Source organism: Coenobita brevimanus, chromosome 64 (assembly GCF_032717465.1).
Source record: "Coenobita brevimanus isolate Jiangsu-jjx chromosome 64, ASM3271746v2, whole genome shotgun sequence".
Taxonomy (NCBI): Eukaryota; Metazoa; Arthropoda; class Malacostraca; order Decapoda; family Coenobitidae; genus Coenobita; species Coenobita brevimanus.
Window position 1 is genome coordinate 7,663,009 of NC_137017.1, and position 22,822 is coordinate 7,685,830.

General features: G+C 43.5%; 1 protein-coding gene across 1 annotated transcript in view; it reads left to right on the top strand.

Moving 5' to 3' along the window:
* LOC145404634 (protein turtle-like) overlaps nt 1-22,822 on the top strand; it is a 475,758-nt gene that overhangs the window by 451,155 nt on the left and 1,781 nt on the right. The window contains exons 9-13 of the mRNA XM_080276156.1: nt 4,714-4,873; nt 15,427-15,720; nt 16,194-16,556; nt 16,799-17,047; nt 18,249-18,319. Of these exons, the coding sequence (XP_080132282.1) occupies nt 4,714-4,873; nt 15,427-15,720; nt 16,194-16,556; nt 16,799-17,047; nt 18,249-18,319 (1,137 nt within the window). The remainder of the gene's footprint in view (nt 1-4,713; nt 4,874-15,426; nt 15,721-16,193; nt 16,557-16,798; nt 17,048-18,248; nt 18,320-22,822) is intronic.

Below are 22,822 nucleotides of genomic sequence, written 5' to 3' on the forward strand. Positions count from 1 at the left end.
AACTGAAGAAATAACGGGGAACAGAGAGCTTAGGGAGAAGATCTAACCCTAACCATCATAAATAAAGTCAAAATGGAGAGAGTGAGAGAGAAATGAGAGGAGTCGGAGAGAAAAAAGGAGAGAGAAATAAATGAACCTGACACAGACCAACAATGTGAGAGCAGGAGAGAAGAGAGAGAGTTTGCAGACGGAGTAAGAGAGAAGAGAGAGAATTTACAGAGAAAATAAGAGAAATGAGGGAACCTACCACTGACCAACAGAGAGGGAGTAAGAGAGAAAAGAGAGAGTTTAGAGGGGGAGTAAAAGAGAAAAAAAGAGGGCGTAGAGAGGGAGTAAGAGAGAAAAGAGAGGGTTTAAAGAGAACATAAAAGGAAATAGAAGAACCATATACCCACCAATAAAGAGGGAGTAAGAGACAAAAGAGAGCGATTAGAGAGAAAATAAAAGAGAAATACAAGAACCATATACCCACCAATAAAGAAAGAGTAAGGGAGAAAAGAGAGAGCTTAGAGATAAAATAAAAAAGAAATACGAGAGCCCAACACCGATCAAATATAAATAATGCATAAATAAAGGAATGGGTCGCTTTTTATTCGGTGCATATGTTGTGCTGCTGTAATTGTGGCCTTCATTTGCGATAGTGTCAAATTCCCAAGCTTCGTTTTCTGGCGCTAATATCCTCTCTCGGTAATGAGTGTGTGTGTGTGTGTGTGTGTGTGTGTGTGTGTGTGTGTGTGTGTGTGTGTGTGTGTGTGTGGTTCTTTTTGTATTTATGTGTCTGCGTATGCTCCCGTTTGTTTATATATAGTTAACAGGAATTATAAGCACTACCTGTATGCTATCATAATCCCACTAATAATCGACCTACCTACTTCACCTACCTGGGAAGCATAGCCTACAGGTAAAGTGAAAAGCTATCGAATAAGAGCGATAGTAAGAATAAGGAAACACACCTGAAGCCAAGTCCGTCTGAGTATTTAATTCGCTTTAGTTACCTGGGATGCACTTGGGGTTGCTCTCTCTCAGGTTGGCACAGAACGATTGGAAAATTCAATTGTGTGACAGGTGACGCTGACAAACCTAACACTGCCAAGCCACACACACACATAACAGACACACAGACACATAATACTAACACACACACACACACACACACACACACACACACACACACACACACCTCCCAATGCAACGCAACACCCCACACATCTCACACTGTCACACTTCAATTACGCTTCGCAATAGATCAGATTACACTGCCACACCTGACGCCGCCACAACTCACATTGCCCCACATCGCAATTCCTCAGTTCACAGTGAATCTCCACATCATACACTGCACCTCTCAGTCACATCAAACACTGCCACACCTCAAACACATCTCTGCTGCATCGACTTTACATGCGCTGAATACGAGGATATATGTTGATGATGATGATGATGATGATGATGATGATGATGATGGCGTTGACAATTGACAAAATTTGATAATGGTTATGATGATAATGATGATAATGACAATGATGAATGATAATGATTATAAACGCCCACAAGCAACTAATGATGATGACAACAACAAAAACAACAATAACAGTAATAATAATAATAATAATAATAATAATAATAATAACAACAACATAAGGGACCCAACCATTCCAACATGCCACATTTCCCGTTTTCATCCGGAACTCAATTAGTGTTTTCTGACGATAATATTCAAATTTCACCTACATAATAACACACCCCTCTATCATGTACAAATTCACAATATATAATTCGCTTCTCTCATCGCGGCACAGTGTTTCCATTCCAATATGAAAGAACTTTTTTATATATGTGTATATTTTTGGGTGTGCTTTTCACTGTGTCGGCTAGTTTGGGGTGTGTGTGTGTGTGTGTGTGTGTGTGTGTGTGTGTGTGTGTGTGTGTGTGTGTGTGTGTGTGTGTGTGTGTGTGTGTGTGTGCGCGCGCGCTTGGGCAAGTACGCAAAGATAGGTAGGCAGATATACAAATGAACAGACAAGCAATAACAAACACCGATAGAGACAACGGCACACAGACAGAAAAACACAGACAGACACACAAAGAGAATGAGCGTACGTATGATGAATGTATCCATGTATATGCATGTGAGTGTACAAGTGTGTGTGTCTGGCGCTGGCAAATCAAGCTGCCGGGGCGTGAAGTGGAAAGGTAAAAAAACGTGTCTTTCTTTTAACCTGGGAATTATCCTTATTATCGCGCTCTTGCCCAGTGATGTTAATATTACCTACCCAAGTCTGGATTCTACCTTGTATATGTACTGGTATATGTGGAATGAGGATAATTTTGATATTCTGACCTGAAGAGGAAGGGGAGGACGTAATGAGGAATTAAGACGAGAAGGAGGAGGAGGAGGAGGAGGAGGAGGAGGAGAGATGGTAGGTGAAGGAACAGGGAGAGGAAGGACAGGTGGGGAGACGATGGAAGATGTGGAGTTGATAAGAGGGAAGGAGGGATGATTTATGAAGAATGAGGAGGAAAGCACAAAGAATGTAAGAGTGAGAAAAGTAGCGAGTATGTAAACAGAGAAAAGTGAGTACGAAAACAAAGAATTGGAGCGAATATGTAAACAAAGAAAAGGCGCGAGTAAGTAGACAAAACAGAGAAGCGAGCAAGATGACTGAGAGAGAAAAGGAGCGAGGTATATAGGGTGGACAGAAAAGGAGCTACGATGCTGGCAGAGTGAGGAAGGGAAGTAACTTGTATGCATGCAGAGTGAGATGTAAAAGAAGGAGGATGTAAATAAGATGAGAGAGAGAGAGAGAGAGAGAGAGGAAACACAGGTAAGAGGATGACTATTGCCTCGTAACGAGGTTATCCGCAAGGATAAGCTGGTTAAGCTAAACATCTATACCCCCAAAGAGAGAGAGAGAGAGAGAGAGAGAGAGAGAGAGAGAGAGAGAGAGAGAGCCACCGAACTCAGGATCTCATTTGCACAATATTTCATTCGCCAGGCGGTTTTATATATTACTCTGCTTATTTTCTTACACTTTACGTTAAATTACACGCTTCCTTCACTGCCCTGGGGATTCATAAACAAGAATTACGTCAACATAATGAAAACGTCTAATATTTTATGGCGTACTCTGTTTTCTCGGGCTATACGCGTTTCTAAATGTTACGCGTGTTTCGCAGTGCTTCATAAAAATTAGGCTAAGATTTAAGTGACTAGGTAGATCTCGTAAAACCTCTTCTTTAGCGATTTATTATTACATTACACATCAGTATCCTCCTGCATGTTTTCTGTAATTTTTTTCAATATATATACAATTCAAGCATGTATCTTTTAAGCACATAAATAAACAAAATAAGTCTAGGAAATAGGAAATAAATTGATTGCTGACAGGAAAGCGAGGCATGTGGACAGTGAGCGGGATCCGTGGTGGTTAATTTGCATATTCATTCTACCTCACGCTGGCTCGGTGTAAATGAATGTCTTTGAGGGCGGTATACATTATTTGCACTACTGATGGAGATGAATGAGGGAATGAATGCACGAACAATTTCGCTCTGATGATGGTTATATTTATTTTAGGGGAGAGGGATGTGTCCTGTTTCTGCTTCTAGTTCCTGTTTCCTATGTCCTGTTCCCGTTTCTAGTTCCTGCCTCCTGTTTCTATGTCCTGTTCCTGTTCCTAGTTCTTGCCTCCTGTTTCCATGTCCGGTTCCTATGTTCTGTTCCTGTTTCTATTCCTGCCTCCTGTTTCTAGTTTCTGCCTCCTGTTTCTATGTCCTGTTCCTGCTTCTAGTTCCTGCCTCCTGTTTCTGTGTCCTGTTCTTGTTTCTAGTTCCTCCCTCCCGTTAATATGTCCTATTCCTGTTTCTTGATCTTCCCTATTACATCAAAATAAAACAGAAGCAGGGCTAGGAGGTGAACGAAACCGATGGGGAATAAGGATTTTTTTTTAAAGATGAAGCGAGAAAGGAAAAACAAATTAAATATAAAAAAATAAGGATATATAAAACAAGCAAGTATCTTTAGCCATGAAAATAACTAAGCTAAAGAATTATCTATATTTCTCCTGAATTATGTGTCGTATATTGCAGCGCGGATACTGAACTGCGATGATGGTGATGATGATGATGATGATGATGATGATGAGGAGGAGGAGGAGGAAGAGGCTGATGGTGTTAAAACCAATGACAGTAAATAAAACTAATCCAATCGACTACATTTCTAGCACTCCACAACCATAATTTGAATATATAAGCTCTTTGATGTATGCCTAGACAAAACCAGTGTATATTATAACGTATGCGTTTCAATAATTTAGTAGCGTGATGCTGGACATACATATACACAAAGGGGGAATTTGGATGCTTTGAACATAATGCTAAGTGAGTTCTGAATAGGTGTGAGTGAAGCAGTCTATTTGTGGCTGCAATTACCTTGATATACGCCTGTACTGGGTGAAAACTGGTAATTACGGTGAGTTAAACAATAATTAGTGGGAAATAGGGACATGATGATGATGATGATGATGATGATGATGATGATGATGATGTCCTAATTTATCTATTTCCTGTCTACCTATGACTCTTTTTCTACCTACCCACTCATCTGTCTAACCAATTTCTATCTCCTACAGAGCGATGAGGTAATGATCCTGATGCGGATGTACTAACCTATTCACCTCCTGCCTAACCCACCCATTTCTCTCTCTCCTACAGGGCGTGGAGCTAACCCACAACGTGTCCCTGGGCATCATCGTGGCCAACCGCAGCCTGGTGTTGCAAGGTGTAGGGCGACACTCCTCAGGCGACTACACCTGCCAGGCTACCAACACCAGGGGAAAGGCCATCTCTAACTCCCTACACCTCACCGTCAAGTGTAAGTATACCGACAGTGTAACAGTGAGCGTAACATTACTCTGAGCAGATGGACAGGTATATGATGGAAGGCGATGAGGGAGAAACGGGGCTTGGTGTGTATGCATGGGACCGGCGCTGTATAGACGAATATAAGGCGATCCACTGCGACGAGTGGAAATGCTGGGTGGGAGAGAGGCAGGTAAGAGGTTGATTTCTTTATTTTCTCTAACGTCTCGGGCTACACAGAACCGATCTTCAGGGAGTTTTTTTTTTTTTTTCTGTGTAGCCCGAGACGTTAGAAAGAGTAAAGAATTCCAGCTCTAACCTTCGTCTCTCTCTCATTCAACATCGCCAGATAAATATAAATAAACAACAGATGATCATTATATCCAACGTTACGTACACGACATTTAACTCGATGAGCCAAATTACGTTTCTCCCCGCAAATACCGCCTAGGATTTAGGGTCAAAATAATCAAACTTACACGAAAAATCAGAATTATAATTAATGTTACGTCTTGAAGATCTCTAAACGTATTCTGTCACCAAGTATTGTCATTTTCTTTATAATATGGTTTTACGGTGAAATGAAAACCAACGAGTCACAAATATCTCGATGTAGAAATTAGATACCACAATAAAAATCAATAAAAATAAAAACACGGGCAATGATACGAGACCTGGTAGCCATCCTTCCCCCTCTTCCCCACCAATCTTATTTACAAATGTCTTTAGATGAGTAGGAGAGCGAAAGTTATAAACCCTGACCTGATGCATGTAGAGGAGTGCTGGGGTAGGTGTTGCTTAGGTGTAGATGTGAAAAAGTGGTGATGTGTGTGTGTGTGTGTGTGTGTGTGTGTGTGTGTGTGTGTGTGAAAAGTTGTGTAATGACTGTCGTTCATCTCCCTGCCCTACCCCAACCCGTGCCTCCCTTCTTCCTACCCCGCCTTGTTCCCTCCCTCTATCCTCCCTTCATTCCCTCCTCCCCTTCCTCCCTCACTCCCTACCGCCTTTCCTCCCCACCCCCCTCTCTCCCCCTCCCACCTTGCCTTCCTTTTCCCACCTTCCAAACCCCATCTTTCCCCCTCCCACCTTGCCTTCCTTTTCCCATCCCCCCTCTCTCCCCCCTCCCACCTTGCCTCCGTTTCCTCCCTCCCTCTCCCTCCCACCTTGCCTCCCTTTCCTCCCTCCCTCTGTCTCCCCAACCCCTCCCCCTCCTTCATGTTGTTTACCTCCCAGCCGATAGATGGCGTCGTGTCTGAACAAAAGCCGTCAGTCAATAGTAGTGACATTTGGCATTTCATGTTTACACCTCTCTCTCTCTCTCTCTCTCTCTCTCTCTCTCTCTCCATCGGAATTTCATGTTTACTCTCTCTCTCTCTCTCTCTCTCTCTCTCTCTCTCTCTCTCCATCGGAATTTCATGTTTACTCTCTCTCTCTCTCTCTCTCTCTCTCTCTCTCTCTCCATCGGAATTTCATGTTTACTCTCTCTCTCTCTCTCTCTCTCTCAAAAACATCCTACGGTAGCTACAATGAAACAAAAAGGGGACATCGTACTAAAGTGGTTCCGAAATGGTATATAAAGTATCGAGAGAGAGAGAGAGAGAGAGAGAGAGAGAGAGAGAGACAGACAGACAGACAGACAGACAGACAACAGACAGACAGACAGACAGACAGACAGAGACAGAGAGAGATCAAATGCTAGTCAAACCCTTTTTTTTTTTTTCATTTTTACACCCGTACTAAATCATTTTACCCAAGCTTCTATTTTTGGTTGGAGGGGGGGGGTGTCGCTCACACTTGTCATTCCCTTTCATGCTGTGTTTTGACGCGGGTATTATTTGTCTTTCTCTTTTCCTCTCTTTATTATTTTCACGCATTTTTCTCTCCTCTTTTTTTCTCGTTCCTCTTCTCTTGCTCGAATTTACTCATTTTTTTTTTTTTCATCTTTATGTTTGCCCTTCTCGTGCTGTCTCGTTCTTTCTCATCCACCCTTCCTATCTATCCACCTACCTACTTATCTATATTTATCTATTCGTGTCATGTGTATCTCGCTATCTATATATTCTGACCTTTCTTTTGCGATTATGCATTATTATTCTAACGTCAAGTATTGAATGCCTTCGAGATCTGTGTAATTTCTCTCTCTCTCTCTCTCTCTCTCTCTCTCTCTCTCTCTCTCTCTCTCTCTCTCTCTCTCTCTATTTATCTATCTATCTATCTATCTATCTTATAAGCATAGGGTGCGAGCACGTACAAAGACCGATTGCGAGATTTAGAGACAGATGGCTGGAGAGATTAGAGACAATAAATAACTCTCTCTCTCTCTCTCTCTCTCTCTCTCTCTCTCTCTCTCTCTCTCTCTCTCTCTCTCTCTCTCTCTCTAACTTAACCTTTCTCTTTCTTCTCCATTTTCTCTCCCTATGCTCATCGTCCTTCATGTCCTCTCCTTCCTTTCCCTTCGTGTCTCACTTCCCTGTTTATCTTCCTTCTTCCTCTTCTCCCTCTTCTTATCTATTTCTATCTCTTCATCTATCTTATCGTCCTTCTGTCTCCTTTCCACATTTTCTTTCTACCTCATTTCCCTCTTTTACTGCCTCCTTGCTCCTCTCGTCACGTCTTGCCTTTCCCTCTCCTTCACCCTCCATCTTCTCATCTCTCCTGGCCTACTTCGGCCTCCTTTCTATTCCACTTCACTTTTTACTGCTTCTCCTTTCCTCATTCAATCTCACTTCCTGCTTTTACTCTCTCTCTCTCTCTCTCTCTCTCTCTCTCTCTCTCTCTCTCTCTCTCTCATTTACCCAGGTGGGCCAGGTGTGGTGCTGTGCTTTATCACTCTGGGGCGCCGACCCCCTTTGACCCTCAGTCTTCTCTCTTCTCTTCATTTTTCTCCTTTTCTCTTCTCTCTTTTCTCTTGACCTCTTCCCCTCTCTCTTCTCTTCTCCTCTCCTCTGCTCTCCTCTCCTCTTCTCTGAACCCATCTCATCTCTTGTCTTCTCTTCCCTCCTCTCTACTTCTTTGTATCTTTTGATCTCTAACCTCTTCTCCTCTCTTTTCTCACTTTTTACTTCCTTCTCGTTTACAAAGCTCTTTTCTTTTCCTCTCCTCTTTCTGCGTCTTTCACTTCTCATCTTTCATTTCATTTCCAACGTCCTTTTCAAACTGTTTTCCTTTCTTTCCTTGTCACAACTAATTCACCTTCAGGTCTTCCACTCTTAAAATAAGGCCGTAATTTTCCCTGAGGTACTAAATTAAGATCTGTACTAAAGCCTTTAACTTAACTAGGGTCTCAACCTAGGACCTTTATTTAGGGTCTTAAGGTCATACTTTAGTCTTAAAATAACTTATGAAATTAAAGATTCTTACCTAAAAACTAACTTACGGTCTTCAGTAAATCATGATCTTAAATTAAGGTCATAACTCAGTGTAGCTCAATTTTTCTTAACTTTCCTAAATATTTCTCACTTTCTTTTTCTCTATGCTTTCTCTCCTTGAAATCTGCTCTCCTTCCCTCCACTTTCCTTAACCTTCTCCACATTTTTACTCTCATTTTTTCTCTCTTATCAATTCCTACTTTTCTCCCTCCTCTCTGACTTTCTACTTCTGTCGTTCGTTCGTTCCATATTCTTAGTCCCTGTCATTTGCTACTTGCTCATTCTCTGTCTTCTTTTATGTATGCTCTCTCTCTCTCTCTCTCTCTCTCTCTCTCTCTCTCTCTCTCTCTCTTAGCCAACCACATCTCCCCTCTCGTCTAATGTTTTATTCCTCTTTCTCTAGTGTGACCTTTCTCTCCTCGTGTTTTTTTGCTTCATTTTTCTTTTCTTTTTTTCTCCACCAAGCATCATATCACCCTTCGGTATTTTTAGTAGTGACTTTTATGCTCTTCAGCCCCAAGACTTTTTCTTTTCCTTTTTCATTTCTTCTCTTTGTTCTTTTTATTTATTTTCTTTCTCCTTCTTCTTCTTCTTCTGCTTTTATATCTGCTTCTTCATCCTCTTCCTCTTCTTCTTCATTTTCTTCTTCTTCTTCTTCTTCCTCTTTCTTCTTCTTCTTCTTCTAAGGTCTTTCCAACGCTAAACTAAATCGCTTGGAGACAGGAAGAACATAATGACCCAGATGTGGCAGTAAAGAATTAAAATCAAACTTAAGGTTATTTCACTACAGTTAGGAATATATATTTTCGCTTCTCCGATAGATTTTCTTTTATTTTCCTCTTAATCCTAGAAACCTATCTATTTCTCTACCTATATATCTGTTTGTCTATCTATCTGTCTATCTACCTGTCTGCCTGTCTGTCTATCTACCTATCTGCCTGTCTATCTATCATTCCGTCTATCCATCTATCTGCCTACCTACCTACCTACCTACCGGCACCTATATTCATCTATCTATCTACCTTCCTACCTACCTCCCAACCTACCTACCAATCTATCAGTCTATCTATCCATAACGCTAACTGCTACCATGGGTACAGGTCCAACGCATTTCGCTAACGGTAGTCTAGCCTCGGGTCCCTACGCTCACCAAAAATATTAATAATTATGGGATTTGATATTTTTTTCATTTTCTAAGTTCCGTGTATCAGTCACTCGTTCCTTTCCCTTCTCTTTTTTTTCTCTCTCTTAATTGATGTGTCTTCCCTTCTTTCATTTTACTTCTTTTCTTCCTTTTCTGATTTTTTAACTCTCTCTCTCTCTCTCTCTCAAATTCTTCTCCCGTCATTTTCCCTCTCTCTCACCTCTCTTTTTTCCCCTCTCTCACACTCCCCTCCCCATCTTCCTCTCCTTTCTCTCCCCTGTTTCTCTTCCCCCTCAATCCTCTCTCTCTCTCTCTCTCTCTCTCTCTCTCTCTCTCTCTCTCTCTCTGATCCTCCCCTCTTAAAGCAGGCTAATCCTCATCTCCCTCTCATCCTCCTTAATTTATTTTCCCGAAGACGCAAAGGTTTTGAGAGCTCGACGTGCTTACCTCCCTGATCTTGTACTTGGAGAAAACTTTGACTTTAATAATCAAACTGCTACTGTTCTCGTGCTTATAAGATTTAATATCACAGGTTGTACTCCCCCTACCCTGCATCATTTCCCATCATTTCCCAGCCAGTCCTGCTCACACCACGCATTGCATCATCATCATCATCATCATCATCATCATCATCATCATCACCATCATCATCCAACTCCTCTTTCTTCTCTGCTTCATCTTCAACCATCAAGTCTATTTCAAGTACAACATCCTCCTCCTCCACCTCCTCCTCCTCTTCCTCCTCCTCCTCCTCCTCCTCTTCCTCCTCCTCCTCCTCCTCCTCCTCCTCCTCCTCCTCATTCTCCTCCGACTCTCTCTCCTCCTCCTTCTCACCAATCTCTCCTCCAGAGTGTATCATCTTATTTTTGGCCCATCATTTTCTCTTTCTCCTATTCCTCCTCAGCCTCCTCCTCTTCTTGACCTTTTCTTTTTCCTCCTTCGTCTATATCTCTTAATTCCCCCCTTTCCCTATTTTCTTCTCTTTCTGTTTCCCTCCACTCCTCCATCTTTCTTTTCCTCCTTTCTTCCCTCTCTCTCATTCTCTCCTTCCTACTTTCCTTCCAACCTTTCTTTCCTTTCTCTGTAATTCCGTCCTACCCTTCTTCCTTCTCTCTCTCTCTCTCTCTCTCTCTCTCTCTCTCTCTCTCTCTCAACCCTTACAGCTCCTTACCCTCCCTTACCTTCTTCCCACTCTCCCCTCCCCCTTTCTTTTTCTCTCCTCTACTGCCTCCCCCCACCCTCCCTCTCCTTTTACCTCCTTCGCCCACGCCTTATCTCTCCTTCCTCCCCGATGCTCTCTTTTTTCTCTCTCCCTCTCTCAGCTTCTTATGCCTCGCTCTCTCTCCTCTCTTTTCTCCTTATTCGCGAAGAAGGAGATGGAGAAGAAGAAAGAAAAGAATGAGAGAGAGAGAGAGAGAGAGAGAAATAACAACAGACACTGAAAGAACACACATTGTAAAAAAAATAATATCCACAAAAAGACTAAGTTTGAGAAAATAAATAAAAAATCAAAGAACGATAACTAGACAAATGAAAAGACAAAGGAATAAAGGAGACAGTGGAGGACGAAGATAAAGATGGAGAGGAAGAAAAATGGGAGAGAGAAGAAGGGAAGAGTGAGAATTGGATAAGAAGAGGAAATTAAAACGCTGGAGGAGAGAGAGAGAGAGAGAGAGAGAGAGAGAGAGAGAGAGAGAGAGTAACGAGAATAGCAAGGAAGGAATTGAGACACAGATGATAAGATAGAAAGAAAAATGGATGAGAGAGAGAGAGAGAGAGAGAGAGAGAGAGAGAGAGAGAATCAGGTGTCAGCAAAAAGGAATTAAGCTGCGAGGGAGGAGAAAAAAATTACCATAAAAAACAGAATTAAGTCTCTTAATCCAGACTGAGACCCAGAGAGACAGAGAAAAAAGACTGCAGAGAGAGAGAGAGAGAGAGAGAGACAGACAGACAGACAGACAGACAGACAGACAGACAGACAGACAGAGACAGAGACAGACAGACAGACAGAAAAAGGACAGAGAGACACAGTAAGACAGTGAGAGAGATGGAAAGCGAATAAAAGAGAAAAAAAAAACAGAAAAGAAGGTAAAGAAAGCGAGCAAAGACAAAAGAGAGAAAAACAATAAAAGTATCTGAAAAAAGCGAGGGACAAAGACAAACACAAAGAATAAAGAAAGGAAGATAATCAAAGGGAATGTCAAGCAAGATGGTGGGGGAAAGTCTTTGTGTGTGTGTGTGTGTGTGTGTGTGTGTGTGTGTGTGTGTGTGTGTGTGTGTGTGTGTGTGTGTGTGTGTGTGTGTGTGTGTGTGTGTTGTTCTCTCTCTCTCTCTCTATCACTCTCTCTAATCTCACCCCTAACTTTAACATTTTTCTCCCTCCCTACTTAACAATTCTTTCCCAGCACCAGTGTTTCTTGTGTTTGCTCTCGTGGACAACTTAAAGACAGTACTGGAGAAAACGCTTATTCTCTCCGACAAGGAAGAGGTAACACTTCTTCTTTAACGATTTATTTTATATGTTGTACCTTAATATTTCGTTCTATTTTGTATGTGTTTTAAAATATACATAGTTTTATCAGTGATGTGTAATGGAATGCTGAAGTGTAATGTAGAAAATAAATCGTTCCGTAAAAGGCAATGCGAAATCTCCAGAGTCACTTCTGACTTAAGAGGAACACTTGGAAAGAACGGATATCGAAACCTCGACACGAAATGAATGTAGGGGCGGCATTGGCTGATGAAACGAAATTGGCTGAAGAAGACCCAGAACGAAACAGAAGTAGTAAATGACTGTGCACGTAAATTACAACCCACCGTAGAATACTATGAATAATGCAAATGAATTGATCTGTAAATTATAGAAGGCACGAAGGACGGAAGATTAACGAACAGAAAATGTGCAAAGAAAAGGTGATTAAAGAAAAAGTAAACAAGAGGTGGTGCCATGGTACAGCAAACCTGTTCCCGGCAGTCATTTTTGTGCTGACGTATAAACACAACAGGATTTCTAGTCAAAGATGTCACATATCAACTTTGGAGTAAATAGGGTGAAAATTGACGAATTTATGTCCATATGAAATTTGAGGCCCGACCCACCGGACACTGACTCCCCCACCGCCAACTGGGGGGTGACCTCCCTCATGTAATGAGACGTGTTATAGGATGCAGAATTGAAAGATGCACCTTTTGGTTTTGGTTTCATGTCGATATAACGAATTTGCAAGGAGTTATGGGGAAAAAAATACTTTCATTTTTTTACATTTTTGGGAGCCTACAGCCTTGGCCTTCGCCCAATTTGACCCAAAATTTAATCATATGATCAGATGCTCAGAGCCCATTATCCCTGTAATTTTAGTCAAAATCGCACCAGTAGGTTTCGCGTAAAGTTGTTAACAGACACACACACACACACACACACACACACACACACACACACACACACACACACACACACACACACACACACACACACACAAACCGAGTGAAAACAATATCCGTCCCCGCGCCCCTCTGGGACGGGGAAGGGTAAAAAAAGGCTGATTACTAGAGTCTGTTTCTAATATTTTATACTTATGATGCTCTCGATCTCTGCAAAACTGAATTAATACTCTGAAAATAAGCAAAATCATGTGGTATGGAAATCCTCGGGATGAAATGGTTAATAACATCCTGCTTACTTTAGGCTTCCCTAATGAAACGATGTTCAGAAAAATAAAAACGCAACTGTGAGGCGTGACCTGAGGAAGCTTGCTCTGGAGCCCGTCTTTAATACGGATTTACCTGTGAACGTCTTTAGCTCAGCCACCTGCCCTGTCCTGCCCTGTCTTGCCCCGCCACGTCCTACCCCAACCTACTCTACCCGACCCTATCCCACCCTATACCCTACCTTACTCTACTATAACCCACCTTACTCTACCCTACCCTACTCTGCCCTACCCGGCGCTGCCTTTCCCTTCCCTTTCCTTCCCTTCTCTCCCCTTCCCTTCCCTTTCCTTCCCCTCCCTTCCCTTCCTTTCCCTTCCCTTCCCTTTCCTTTCCTACCCTACCCTACCCTACGCTACGCCACTTCTCTGCCGTACTCTATCCCACCCTACCCTACACTCCCCTACCCTGCCTTTCCCTTCTCATCCCTTCCCTTCCCTATCTTAGCCTTCCCTGCCTTGCCCTATTTTCCCCTGTCTTGCTCTGCTCTCGGCGTCTTCATCCCTGCCACCTGGCCTGCCTCGCTCGCCATCCTTAATTAAGCATCGATCCCGCACACCTGCCCTCCTTTGAGCCTGCCCAGTTTTGCCATTTCTTCGCAGCATCTACCAAGACAACTTTAATTGCTCTCATGGACTCCACCTCACTTCTTCACTATATACTCTTTTCACTCTAACTTGGCCTAAAATTGTCATCGCTCCATCTTTACTGCTCAGTTGTAACAAGAGATTAACATTAGAATATAATGCTAGAAACGAAGAAGTGCTGATGTAAAGTCATAGTACTGTTTTATGTCACTCAACCACATGAAATAAGCCGCAAAAGGACGAAAGTCTGGGCCAAGTTAAGGTGAAAAGAGTATAGGAAGATTCGTTTTCATCTTAGCCTTGCTGCCTACAAACGATTCATTACCTTCGGCGAGGAAGATATGTTTTTTACTCTCTCTCTCTCTCTCTCTCTCTCTCTGTTAGCAACATTATGGAACAAAAAATTATTGTCTGGAGCTGCATTAGTCTTGAAGAGATGATTATGGACCATCAGAGGAACAATTAATTACATTTGGGGGGATAAGGTCAAGGTCAAAGGTTAAGGTCAAGCAAACACGAAAAGGGGACTGTGCTGCCTTGGCGGAGGAATGTGCTCTCTGAATGCTCCTTTTCAACTTGGGGAAGACCTCATTTGTCTCCCTCCTTAAACATTTTCTTTCTAGGCCTTTCCTCTTTCTTACAACCATTTACAAGTAATTTCCTTCTCTCAACCATTCCTTATATATTCTTCCTCTCCTTCTTAACACTCCTCTCTCTAATTTTCTATTCCTTCTTGCCCTTTAAACTATTTCTTATACTTTTTTTTCTTTTACATTCCTCCTCTAATACTTCTCTTCCCACATTCCTTCTTTCTCTACCTCTCCTCTTTCTTACAATTTTTTTTTCTAAGCAGCTCCCTTCTTCTTTACCCTTCCTTCTTGACTCCTTTACCCTATTATAATGCCTCCCCCTCTCTCTCTAATATTCCTACTCTCCTGTGCACTGTTTATCGCCTCTTTATTTCACCTCTCCTCCCTACTCTCTGTACCCATTTTTCCTCTCTAATTACCTCCCTCTTCCCTACTGTCTCCTCTCTTTAATAACCATTATCTTCTCCCTTTTTGTCCACTTCTCTCTCTCTCTCTCTCTCTCTCTCTCTCTCTCTCTCTCTCTCTCTCTCTCTCTCTCTCTCTCAGTAACCTTCCTCTTTCCTTCACCTTTTCGCTTTCCTTTCCCATTTTCTCTCCTCCCTCTTCCCTCCCTCTTACCTCCCCCACTCACTCCCCACCCCTCTCTCTCTTCCTGTTCCTCTTCTCTCCTTCTAATGCCACCCCTCTCTCTTGTGTTCACTAATCATTTCAACATTACACGATCTAACAAACATGTTTTTCCAAGTCGACGGGTGCAGAGGGAACAGAGGATAGGTGGACTGAGAGACTATGTTTGTATTCAGTAATTTTTTTTTTTTTTCAGAAATACAGATTAGATTTAGAATAGGGGATTGTATTTCCTATTACGTACTTCGACTGATTACTTCCATACTTTTTTTTTTTCCAGTGATAGGGTCGTTTTTTTTCTCTCTCTCTCTCTCTCTCTCTCTGTTAATATGCTAGAGCGTGTGGTACGCGGGATGGAGCCTTCCTTTTCTCTACTCTTTTCTCACCTAATATGTAAATTAGAGCTTAAGGATTATTGCTTCTACCGTCGCTGATAACCTCATTATAGACCAATAGGCCTCTTGTTATGTAACCTGCTTCTCTCTATCTACCTATCTATCTATCTACCTTTCTGTCTGTCTAACCCTCCTCTCTCCCCCCGACAGTCCGACCCACATGCGCAGAACAGCAACAGTGGACGTACGGCAGTGGACGAGGGGAACAAGTGAACGTCACCTGCAAAGTACACGCCCATCCTGACGCCACCTCCTTCCGCTGGGCCTTCAACACGTCCGCCGAGGTGCTCAACATCCCCAGCAATCGAACCCGCGTGCTGAGGAACCGAAGCACCGTCACCTACACCCCCATGACCCACCACGACTTCGGGACGCTGCTGTGCTGGGGTGTTAATGAAGTGGGGGAGCAGCATCAGCCTTGTGTCTTCCTGATTGTGCCCGCGGGTGAGTGGCCAAGGGGTGATTGGGCTTCCTACTGGTTTGAAGAGTAATTAGTTGATCCCTTAAGGTGATCCGTCATCTGTATGACAGAATATATGAGGAACGCACTGTATGTAGCTGTACAAAGGGATTGTAGTTAACACAGCTTCTACACCACCTCAAAATTGCGTCAAACCGCAGTAAGACCCATTCACAGGCGTTGCAAAGATACAGAAAATTAGGTGCCCAAGGGATGGTCAAAGCTAATTATAGAGTGGCTTAGAGAACCCTTTAAGCAAGGTGAGGAGGAAATCCCCTGGAAATTTGTGGTGGTTACTGGGGTTGCCGAGTATATTACAGGGGTGACCAGTGCCACCCTGGCCACCCCTCTGGCTACGCAATTGTGTTTAGTAGGATTTCACTCTATCTATTCGGGACGCTAGGAAAAGAGGAAATCATTGACTATGGTTGTACATGTCAGGTCTCCGTTCCCACAGCTGCGCCCGAGCCTGTACAAAACTGCAGCGTGTGGCACAATGTGAGCAGTGCAGCAGGGGAGGTGGTGGTGGCGTGCCGTGCGGGGTGGAGCGGGGGACTGAAGCAGAAATTCACGCTGGAGGTACGGGAGATGCGGACAACAGGCGGCAGGCAACACGTAGGTCCCGTTGTTGCCTCGCTGGAACGGTACGAGGAGCCGCACTTCACCGTGACGGGCCTGGCGCCGGGGACAGAATACCAACTTGCCGTGGGGGCCTCCAACCCACAAGGCTCTGCTCCTCTTAAGTTCCTGCACCACCACACACCTATCGACGTGGCGGAGAAGCGGACCAGTGCTACAGCGGCTGAATCCTCCAATGGGGGTATGTTGGTATTCGTAGATATGGTATTTTTATTTTCTTATTAAGTACGCCATATACCTTGGTAATAAATGTCGAGTCGGTGCTCTCTCTTCTCCACATGAAACCAATTTTAGTGTCCCAGGTGAGTCCGTGTTCTCTCATTTTTCAACATGATAAAATTTACCAGTAACCGTGTTAAATACAATCTGTCTGTCTGTCTGTCTCCAATCGACACCAATATCTCCCTCAATTAAACTCTCCAGGGATGAGCCAAGCAATGATGGCGGTAGTATTGGCGGTGGTGACTGGCGCCGTGGGGTCGCTAATCATCTGCTCCCTGGTGCTCCTGCTGGTGATCCGTCGCCGCCTCCGCTTGGCGCAGCAGCGCCACGACCGCCTCCAACCACGCGTGGTGTGTCACAAGGGCAGCGCCGCGGGACTCACCGGCTCCTGCGACCACGGCGGCTTCGAACAAATCCAGGAGGAGCCAGACCTCATCCCTGTCATGAGCGGTGAGTGGGAGATGCATCTGGTCATGAGCTGCACAGTACTAAAACTACTCGCCAATATGATGCCACAATACTGCAAATACCACTACATCACACTCAGTCAAGGGCAAAGCTCTTCACAACGCAACACTGAAGCAAGACTGTTTTGCCAATAGCATCATCATTATCATTATTTTCACATGGAATACTTACTGACGCCCACTCCTATTTCACTCCCTTTTTATGTGTAGATGGTCGAGGCTAGGTTAACAGTGTCAAGTATATTTAAGGTTGGATGACCAGTTTACTTCCATTAGCGACATTTTCTAATCTAAAAAAAAAAAAAAAATCCAGCCATCTCTTGGGAATCGATCTTCTGCAAGGCCCTTACTTCAACCGGGGCGTTCTAACCATTACACCACCAGGCAAAGCATTATCATTTCCTTGTGTAATTCCCACAAGGCCGCACTTTCAACAGGTCAAACACGCATCACTGCCATAAATCTCCTTAGTCCACCAATTTCAAAAGGCCACAGTAAATTAGAATTCCGTGAAATTGTACGTTCTCGCAATACGAATCCAAACTGAAAAACTACCGCCATGCAAAAACCTGAAGTCATGGCTGGAGGAAGTCAATGCTGGGCCGGCGTATGACCTGCCATGGATATTTCAATGTGCGTCAAGGTAGTGTGCAATCAAAGAAGCAACCATATTTCCATTTCTGTCTTAAGAAAATTTAGAATTGGCGAAATACAATAAAAATCCTGTCTATACTAGTGCGTGTTTCAGAAGGTTCGATCTTTCCTTTCTGTATATTCCCCGCACCTCGCCGTGAGAAGGAAATTGGTCTGACTCCGGTGAGGTACAATCTACCACAAGGGGGAGCCGGATCTCTACAGATGTATGTACTATACTGTACCTGTAAGACGGCCTCACAGAAGCAGTTGTTTACCTGTGGTCGACGAGTTCGCTCTGCCAGAGAGACCGGGGTTTCAGAAATATCAGCAACAGCAGCAGCTCACTCCTGTCCTAGGTGACAACACTGAGTGACAAGCCAAATGGTTTCCTTTACTCTATCATCAACTACTTTGTGTTGTTTCCATATAACCACGTCAGCCCAGCATAAAACCTCGAAAACACTAGAAAAAGGCAGTGTCTGACAACGATGAAGCAAAATAAAGAGTGGCGTGCCGGATTAAGGACACGTTTCTTGTTCTGTTGACAGGTGGAGAGGAAAGTCAAACTCCGAGACCGCCCGCCCTCACCACAGCGCCACCTACCACTACGACTACCAAGGTGCGTTGGGTGGCAGTCATATATAATATAATTTAATTCAACCTTATTTATTTCTTCTTCAACGTGTGTGTGTGTGTGTGTGTGTGTGTGTGTGTGTGTGTGTGTGTGTGTGTGTGTGTGTGTGTGTGTGTGTGTGTGTGTGTGTGTGTGTGTGTGTGTGTGTGTGTGTGTGTGTGTGTGTGTGTGTGTGCTGGAGAGGAACCCCTTCGCGCGATGGGTCTGATATAACTGGGCTGCTCCACTGCCCGGTTACACAAACGTCCCTGAACTCCATCCCATCTCTCAAGGGAAAGATGGTGTACTGCAGAAGGGCAAGTTCAGCCTGATGCATAGCGGTTCACATTCAGATGAGACGGGTCACAACAACAACAACAACAACAACAACAACATCATCATCATCAACAACAACAATAACCAAAGTCCTCAAAGTCAAGGATCACCTAGACATGAGAGGCACCCAGTTTCTTGCTGCAGCCTCCACAAACCCACAACATCCACTACAGTACATGGCAGCACATCCACCCACACCAAGGATCATCAAAACAACACCCAGCACACGATATCATACACAAATACTGTCATCTCTTCCCCCTCGCCCACCTCAGACCAGCTTCCAGAAGCATATCCACACTCAGATCACTCGCCGCTCCATTCAGTCACTTAAAGACAACACAGCTGCATGCACGGCCTCCTGACATCCACCCTTCTGAATCCTATCTTCCTCGTGAGGACAGGGTCCACCTGGCCAGGCTGAGATGTGGGCACCATCCAGCCCTCTTAAGTTACCAGAAGAGGCTGGATGACTCCGTCGCTGATGCCTGTCCAGGATGCAACAAAGCACCCCATACTATTAAGCACATTATGGAAGACTGCATTGCACACGATCACCTACGCCAACAACACAACACACACTCTTTGAAAGCGCTGTGGGAAAGCCCGGTCTCGGCCATGGCCTTCCTAAGGGACTTGGGGCTGTTCGGCCAGACTGCCTAGGGAACAACTATGGTACTGCTACTACTACCATACCAAGAGCTTTTTCCATTTTCCACTTTCCCATCTTTGTTAGCATTTTCTCTCTTTCTTACTCTCTTCTTTCTACTCTCACCTTCTCTTCCTCCGTTCTCTTTCCCACTTCCCATCCTCAAACCCGCCCTTCCCACCCACCTCCACTTTCATCTACGCCCGCTCTACCTCCACTACTATTGTTGGTAGAGTGAATTAAGCTAATTTCCTCTTTTCCCTCATCCCCCATTTCCTCTCTCTTAGTCCTTTTCACTTTCTCTTCTTTCTCTTTCCCTCTTACTCTATGCACCTTCCCTATTCATTCTCCCTTCCTCACCTTCTTTCCCCATTTTCTCCACACCTCTTTCACCCCCACGTCACCCACGCCCGCCCTACTAATGCTGCTGGTACTAATATGAGCTGCCCTATTTCATTTTCCCATCTTTCCTCTTTCTCTTTTCCTCTTCCCTTTCCCCTCCCATTACTGAATTACTTTGTTGTCATTTTATTTTCTCCTTCTTGTATTTCCTCTCATCCCTCCTCCTTTCCCCTTTCTATGTTTCTCTCAACTTCCTCTCCTCCTCTCCTACCCACCTATTCTCCTTGCGTCATATACCTTGCTCCCTGACCCCCTCCCTTCTTCCTTTCATCTCAGCCTCTTGCCTTCCTTCACTTCCTTATTCCTCCTTCTAATACCTCCCGTATTTCCTCCGCTTTCTCTTCATCCTCTCACAATTTCCTTGCCTCCTGTTCTTATACGTTCTAACATTTTCTCTTTTCTATATATTTTTTTAAAGTATTTTCCTTTCCTTTTTATATTTATTCCAATTTCCTTCCCCCACTCACAGTTCCCTAGCCTCCTTTATTCCTCCTCTTTTTCATTCTCCCTCATTCCTCTGCTCCCTCCAATATCCTTTCCTCTCACAGGCCCCACTCCTCTCCTGTACATACATCTTCTTCTAGATTTTCACCTCCCTGCCTCAACCTCTCCTCATCCTGTTTTCTCCTTCCTTCCTTCCTTCCTTTTTCCTCTAATTTTCCTTCGTCTCTCCTACTTTCTTCCTCCTCTATATACCTTCTCTTCTAGCTTTTCCCTCCTCTTCACTTTTACAGCCTCTTACTTTTCCTACAAGTTCTTCGTTCTTTTTTCCTTCTTTCTCCCTTGCTCCTCTCTTTCCTCAAATTTGCTTTTCTCCTAAATCCTCCTACCTATACACACCTGTCCCTCTACCTCCCTACCCCCCTCCTTCCACAACTTCATAGCTCTTGGCTTTTTTTCTTCCACCTCCATCCCTCCTCTTTTCTCTCCAAATTCCTTAACTCTCCTAGTCTGCTACATTTCCTTCCTCCTATATACACCTTCCTTCTACCTATCCCTCCCCCCTCCCTCCTCCCTTTCACCCCCATAACCTCTTGCAGCAGCACCAATGAAGAATTATGTAAATCCAGTCTACACATTTCTCCTTTCCTCCATCTCTTTTCCTCCAATTTCCTTTCCTTCCCTCTTACTTCCTTCCTACTACATACATTCCTTCTAGCTCCCCTCCCCCCTTCTTTCCCAGACATCAACCTCTTAATTTCCCTTTTATTCTTGGTTCTTTTTCTTCAACCTCCCCCATAGCTCTGTTTTCTCCAGTTTCCTCTCTCCCTCTTCTTTCATTCCTCTTACACACATCTTCCTCCTATACACAACTTCCCTTCTAGCCCCCTTACCCTCCCCCCCCTCTTCACTCCCACACCCTCCTGCAGCAGCACCCACGAAAAATTATACAAATCTTCCATCTCTTTCTCTCTTCTCTTTCCTTTCGTCTCCTAGTTTCCTTCCTCCTATATACTCCTTCCCTCCTTCTCTCCTAGACCCCTCCTCCCTCCTTTAACTTCCTCATCCTCCTGCAGCAGCACCCAGGAAGAATTATGTAAATCCAGTCATACACATTCAGAGCCCTAGGAGGTCATAGCAGGGCACAGGGGCGCGGCGCTCCCTTTAACCTTCATAGTTCCTGCGACGACCAAACGAGGCAAGGCTGATATATTAGGCTAAAAACGACCCCCTGTAACCCTCTGAGACGTCGGGGGCACTGTGACGGGAAGCATAGTAAAGGAGCAGGCTAAGGAAAGTAAAGGGAAAGTAAGGTAAACTAGGAAACACTAATTAGGGAATGGCAGGGGATTAGCAAACAGGAAATGTCAAGGAAAACTGAAGGGAAAGTGAGTTAACTGGGAAATACTACGGAGTGTCATATCATTAAAAGACTAGACCGGGGAGCTGGGGGAGACAGATGCAGGGACAAGCTAAAAACATTATAAAGGCTTGTATGAGAATGACAGGAAAAACGATGCAAAGAACGAAATCCTGTGTCCCTTGAAATGTCTGAAGCAGGAAAGGATATTAAGGGAGTACACGAAGGAACAACAGTGAAAAGTGAGTTAGAGGAAGACTAAAATTAAAGTGAATCCTGCTTATTTATTATTCATATACTTGTTTATTTATTTATTTTGCTAATAAGACTTAAATATTACTGTAGGATGGATGTTTAAGAGATAATAAGTGGAATGGAATGGAAAGGTGAAAAGCGAGGCAATACCAAACTTTAAAATAAAATGTTATCATGAGTAAAAGAATGACAGACAGGCAAACGACAAGACGTATCAAAACGACCCTAAGAGGAGTTCAAGCTAAATAATAACTGAGGAACTGCAGGGAAATGTGAGGGGAAGTGTGCAATGAGGTTAAATGCAACGTGGTATACCCTCTAAGAAGTCCAAAACGTCGTGCCAGAACAAAGATTTATAAGTAAAAAAAAAGTAAGGAAAGGCTGGGAAAAAAGCAGAGGGACGTGAAAGATGAAATAGAGATTAACATGGTAAACTAGTGAATAGCACAGAAGGAAGCATAGAAAAAAAAATAAGCAAAAGGAGACGGTGAAACAGAGGTTATAGTATTCAACTACGAAATGGAAGGGGAAAAAAGCAGAGAAAAATTAAATAAAATGAGACGGTGGAATAGACATTATAATACCAAATTAGGAAATGACAGGGAAATGAGTAGAGAAAAGTAAGGTGAAGCGAGAATGAAAAAGAAATCATGTTGCTTCTAAGATCCCTACGGTTTCATTCCACATAGTACAGGCTTTGTAACACCTCTTCTACAGTGATTTCTTTGGCATGTTTTCACTTTGCCATTCTTGTGTATGTATTTCTATAATTTTAATATGGTTATAGTCTGCATTAATAACCTTGAACAGGATAATGAGATAATAAGCAAAATAAATCGCTAGAGAAGAGGTGCTACCAAATCTCGAAAGCCACTTTGAATGTTGCCTTAAAAACAATCATTTTTCCCTTCCCTTCTATCTCCTTTCCTTGTCTACCCCTCTTGACATGTCTCTTTTCCCTCCGTCTCACCACTCCCTGCCTCCACCTTCTCTGTCTCTTGCTCTTACTCTTTTCTCTCTCTCTTATCCCCGACCCTCTTTTTTCCACTTTGTCTGTCTCTTAATC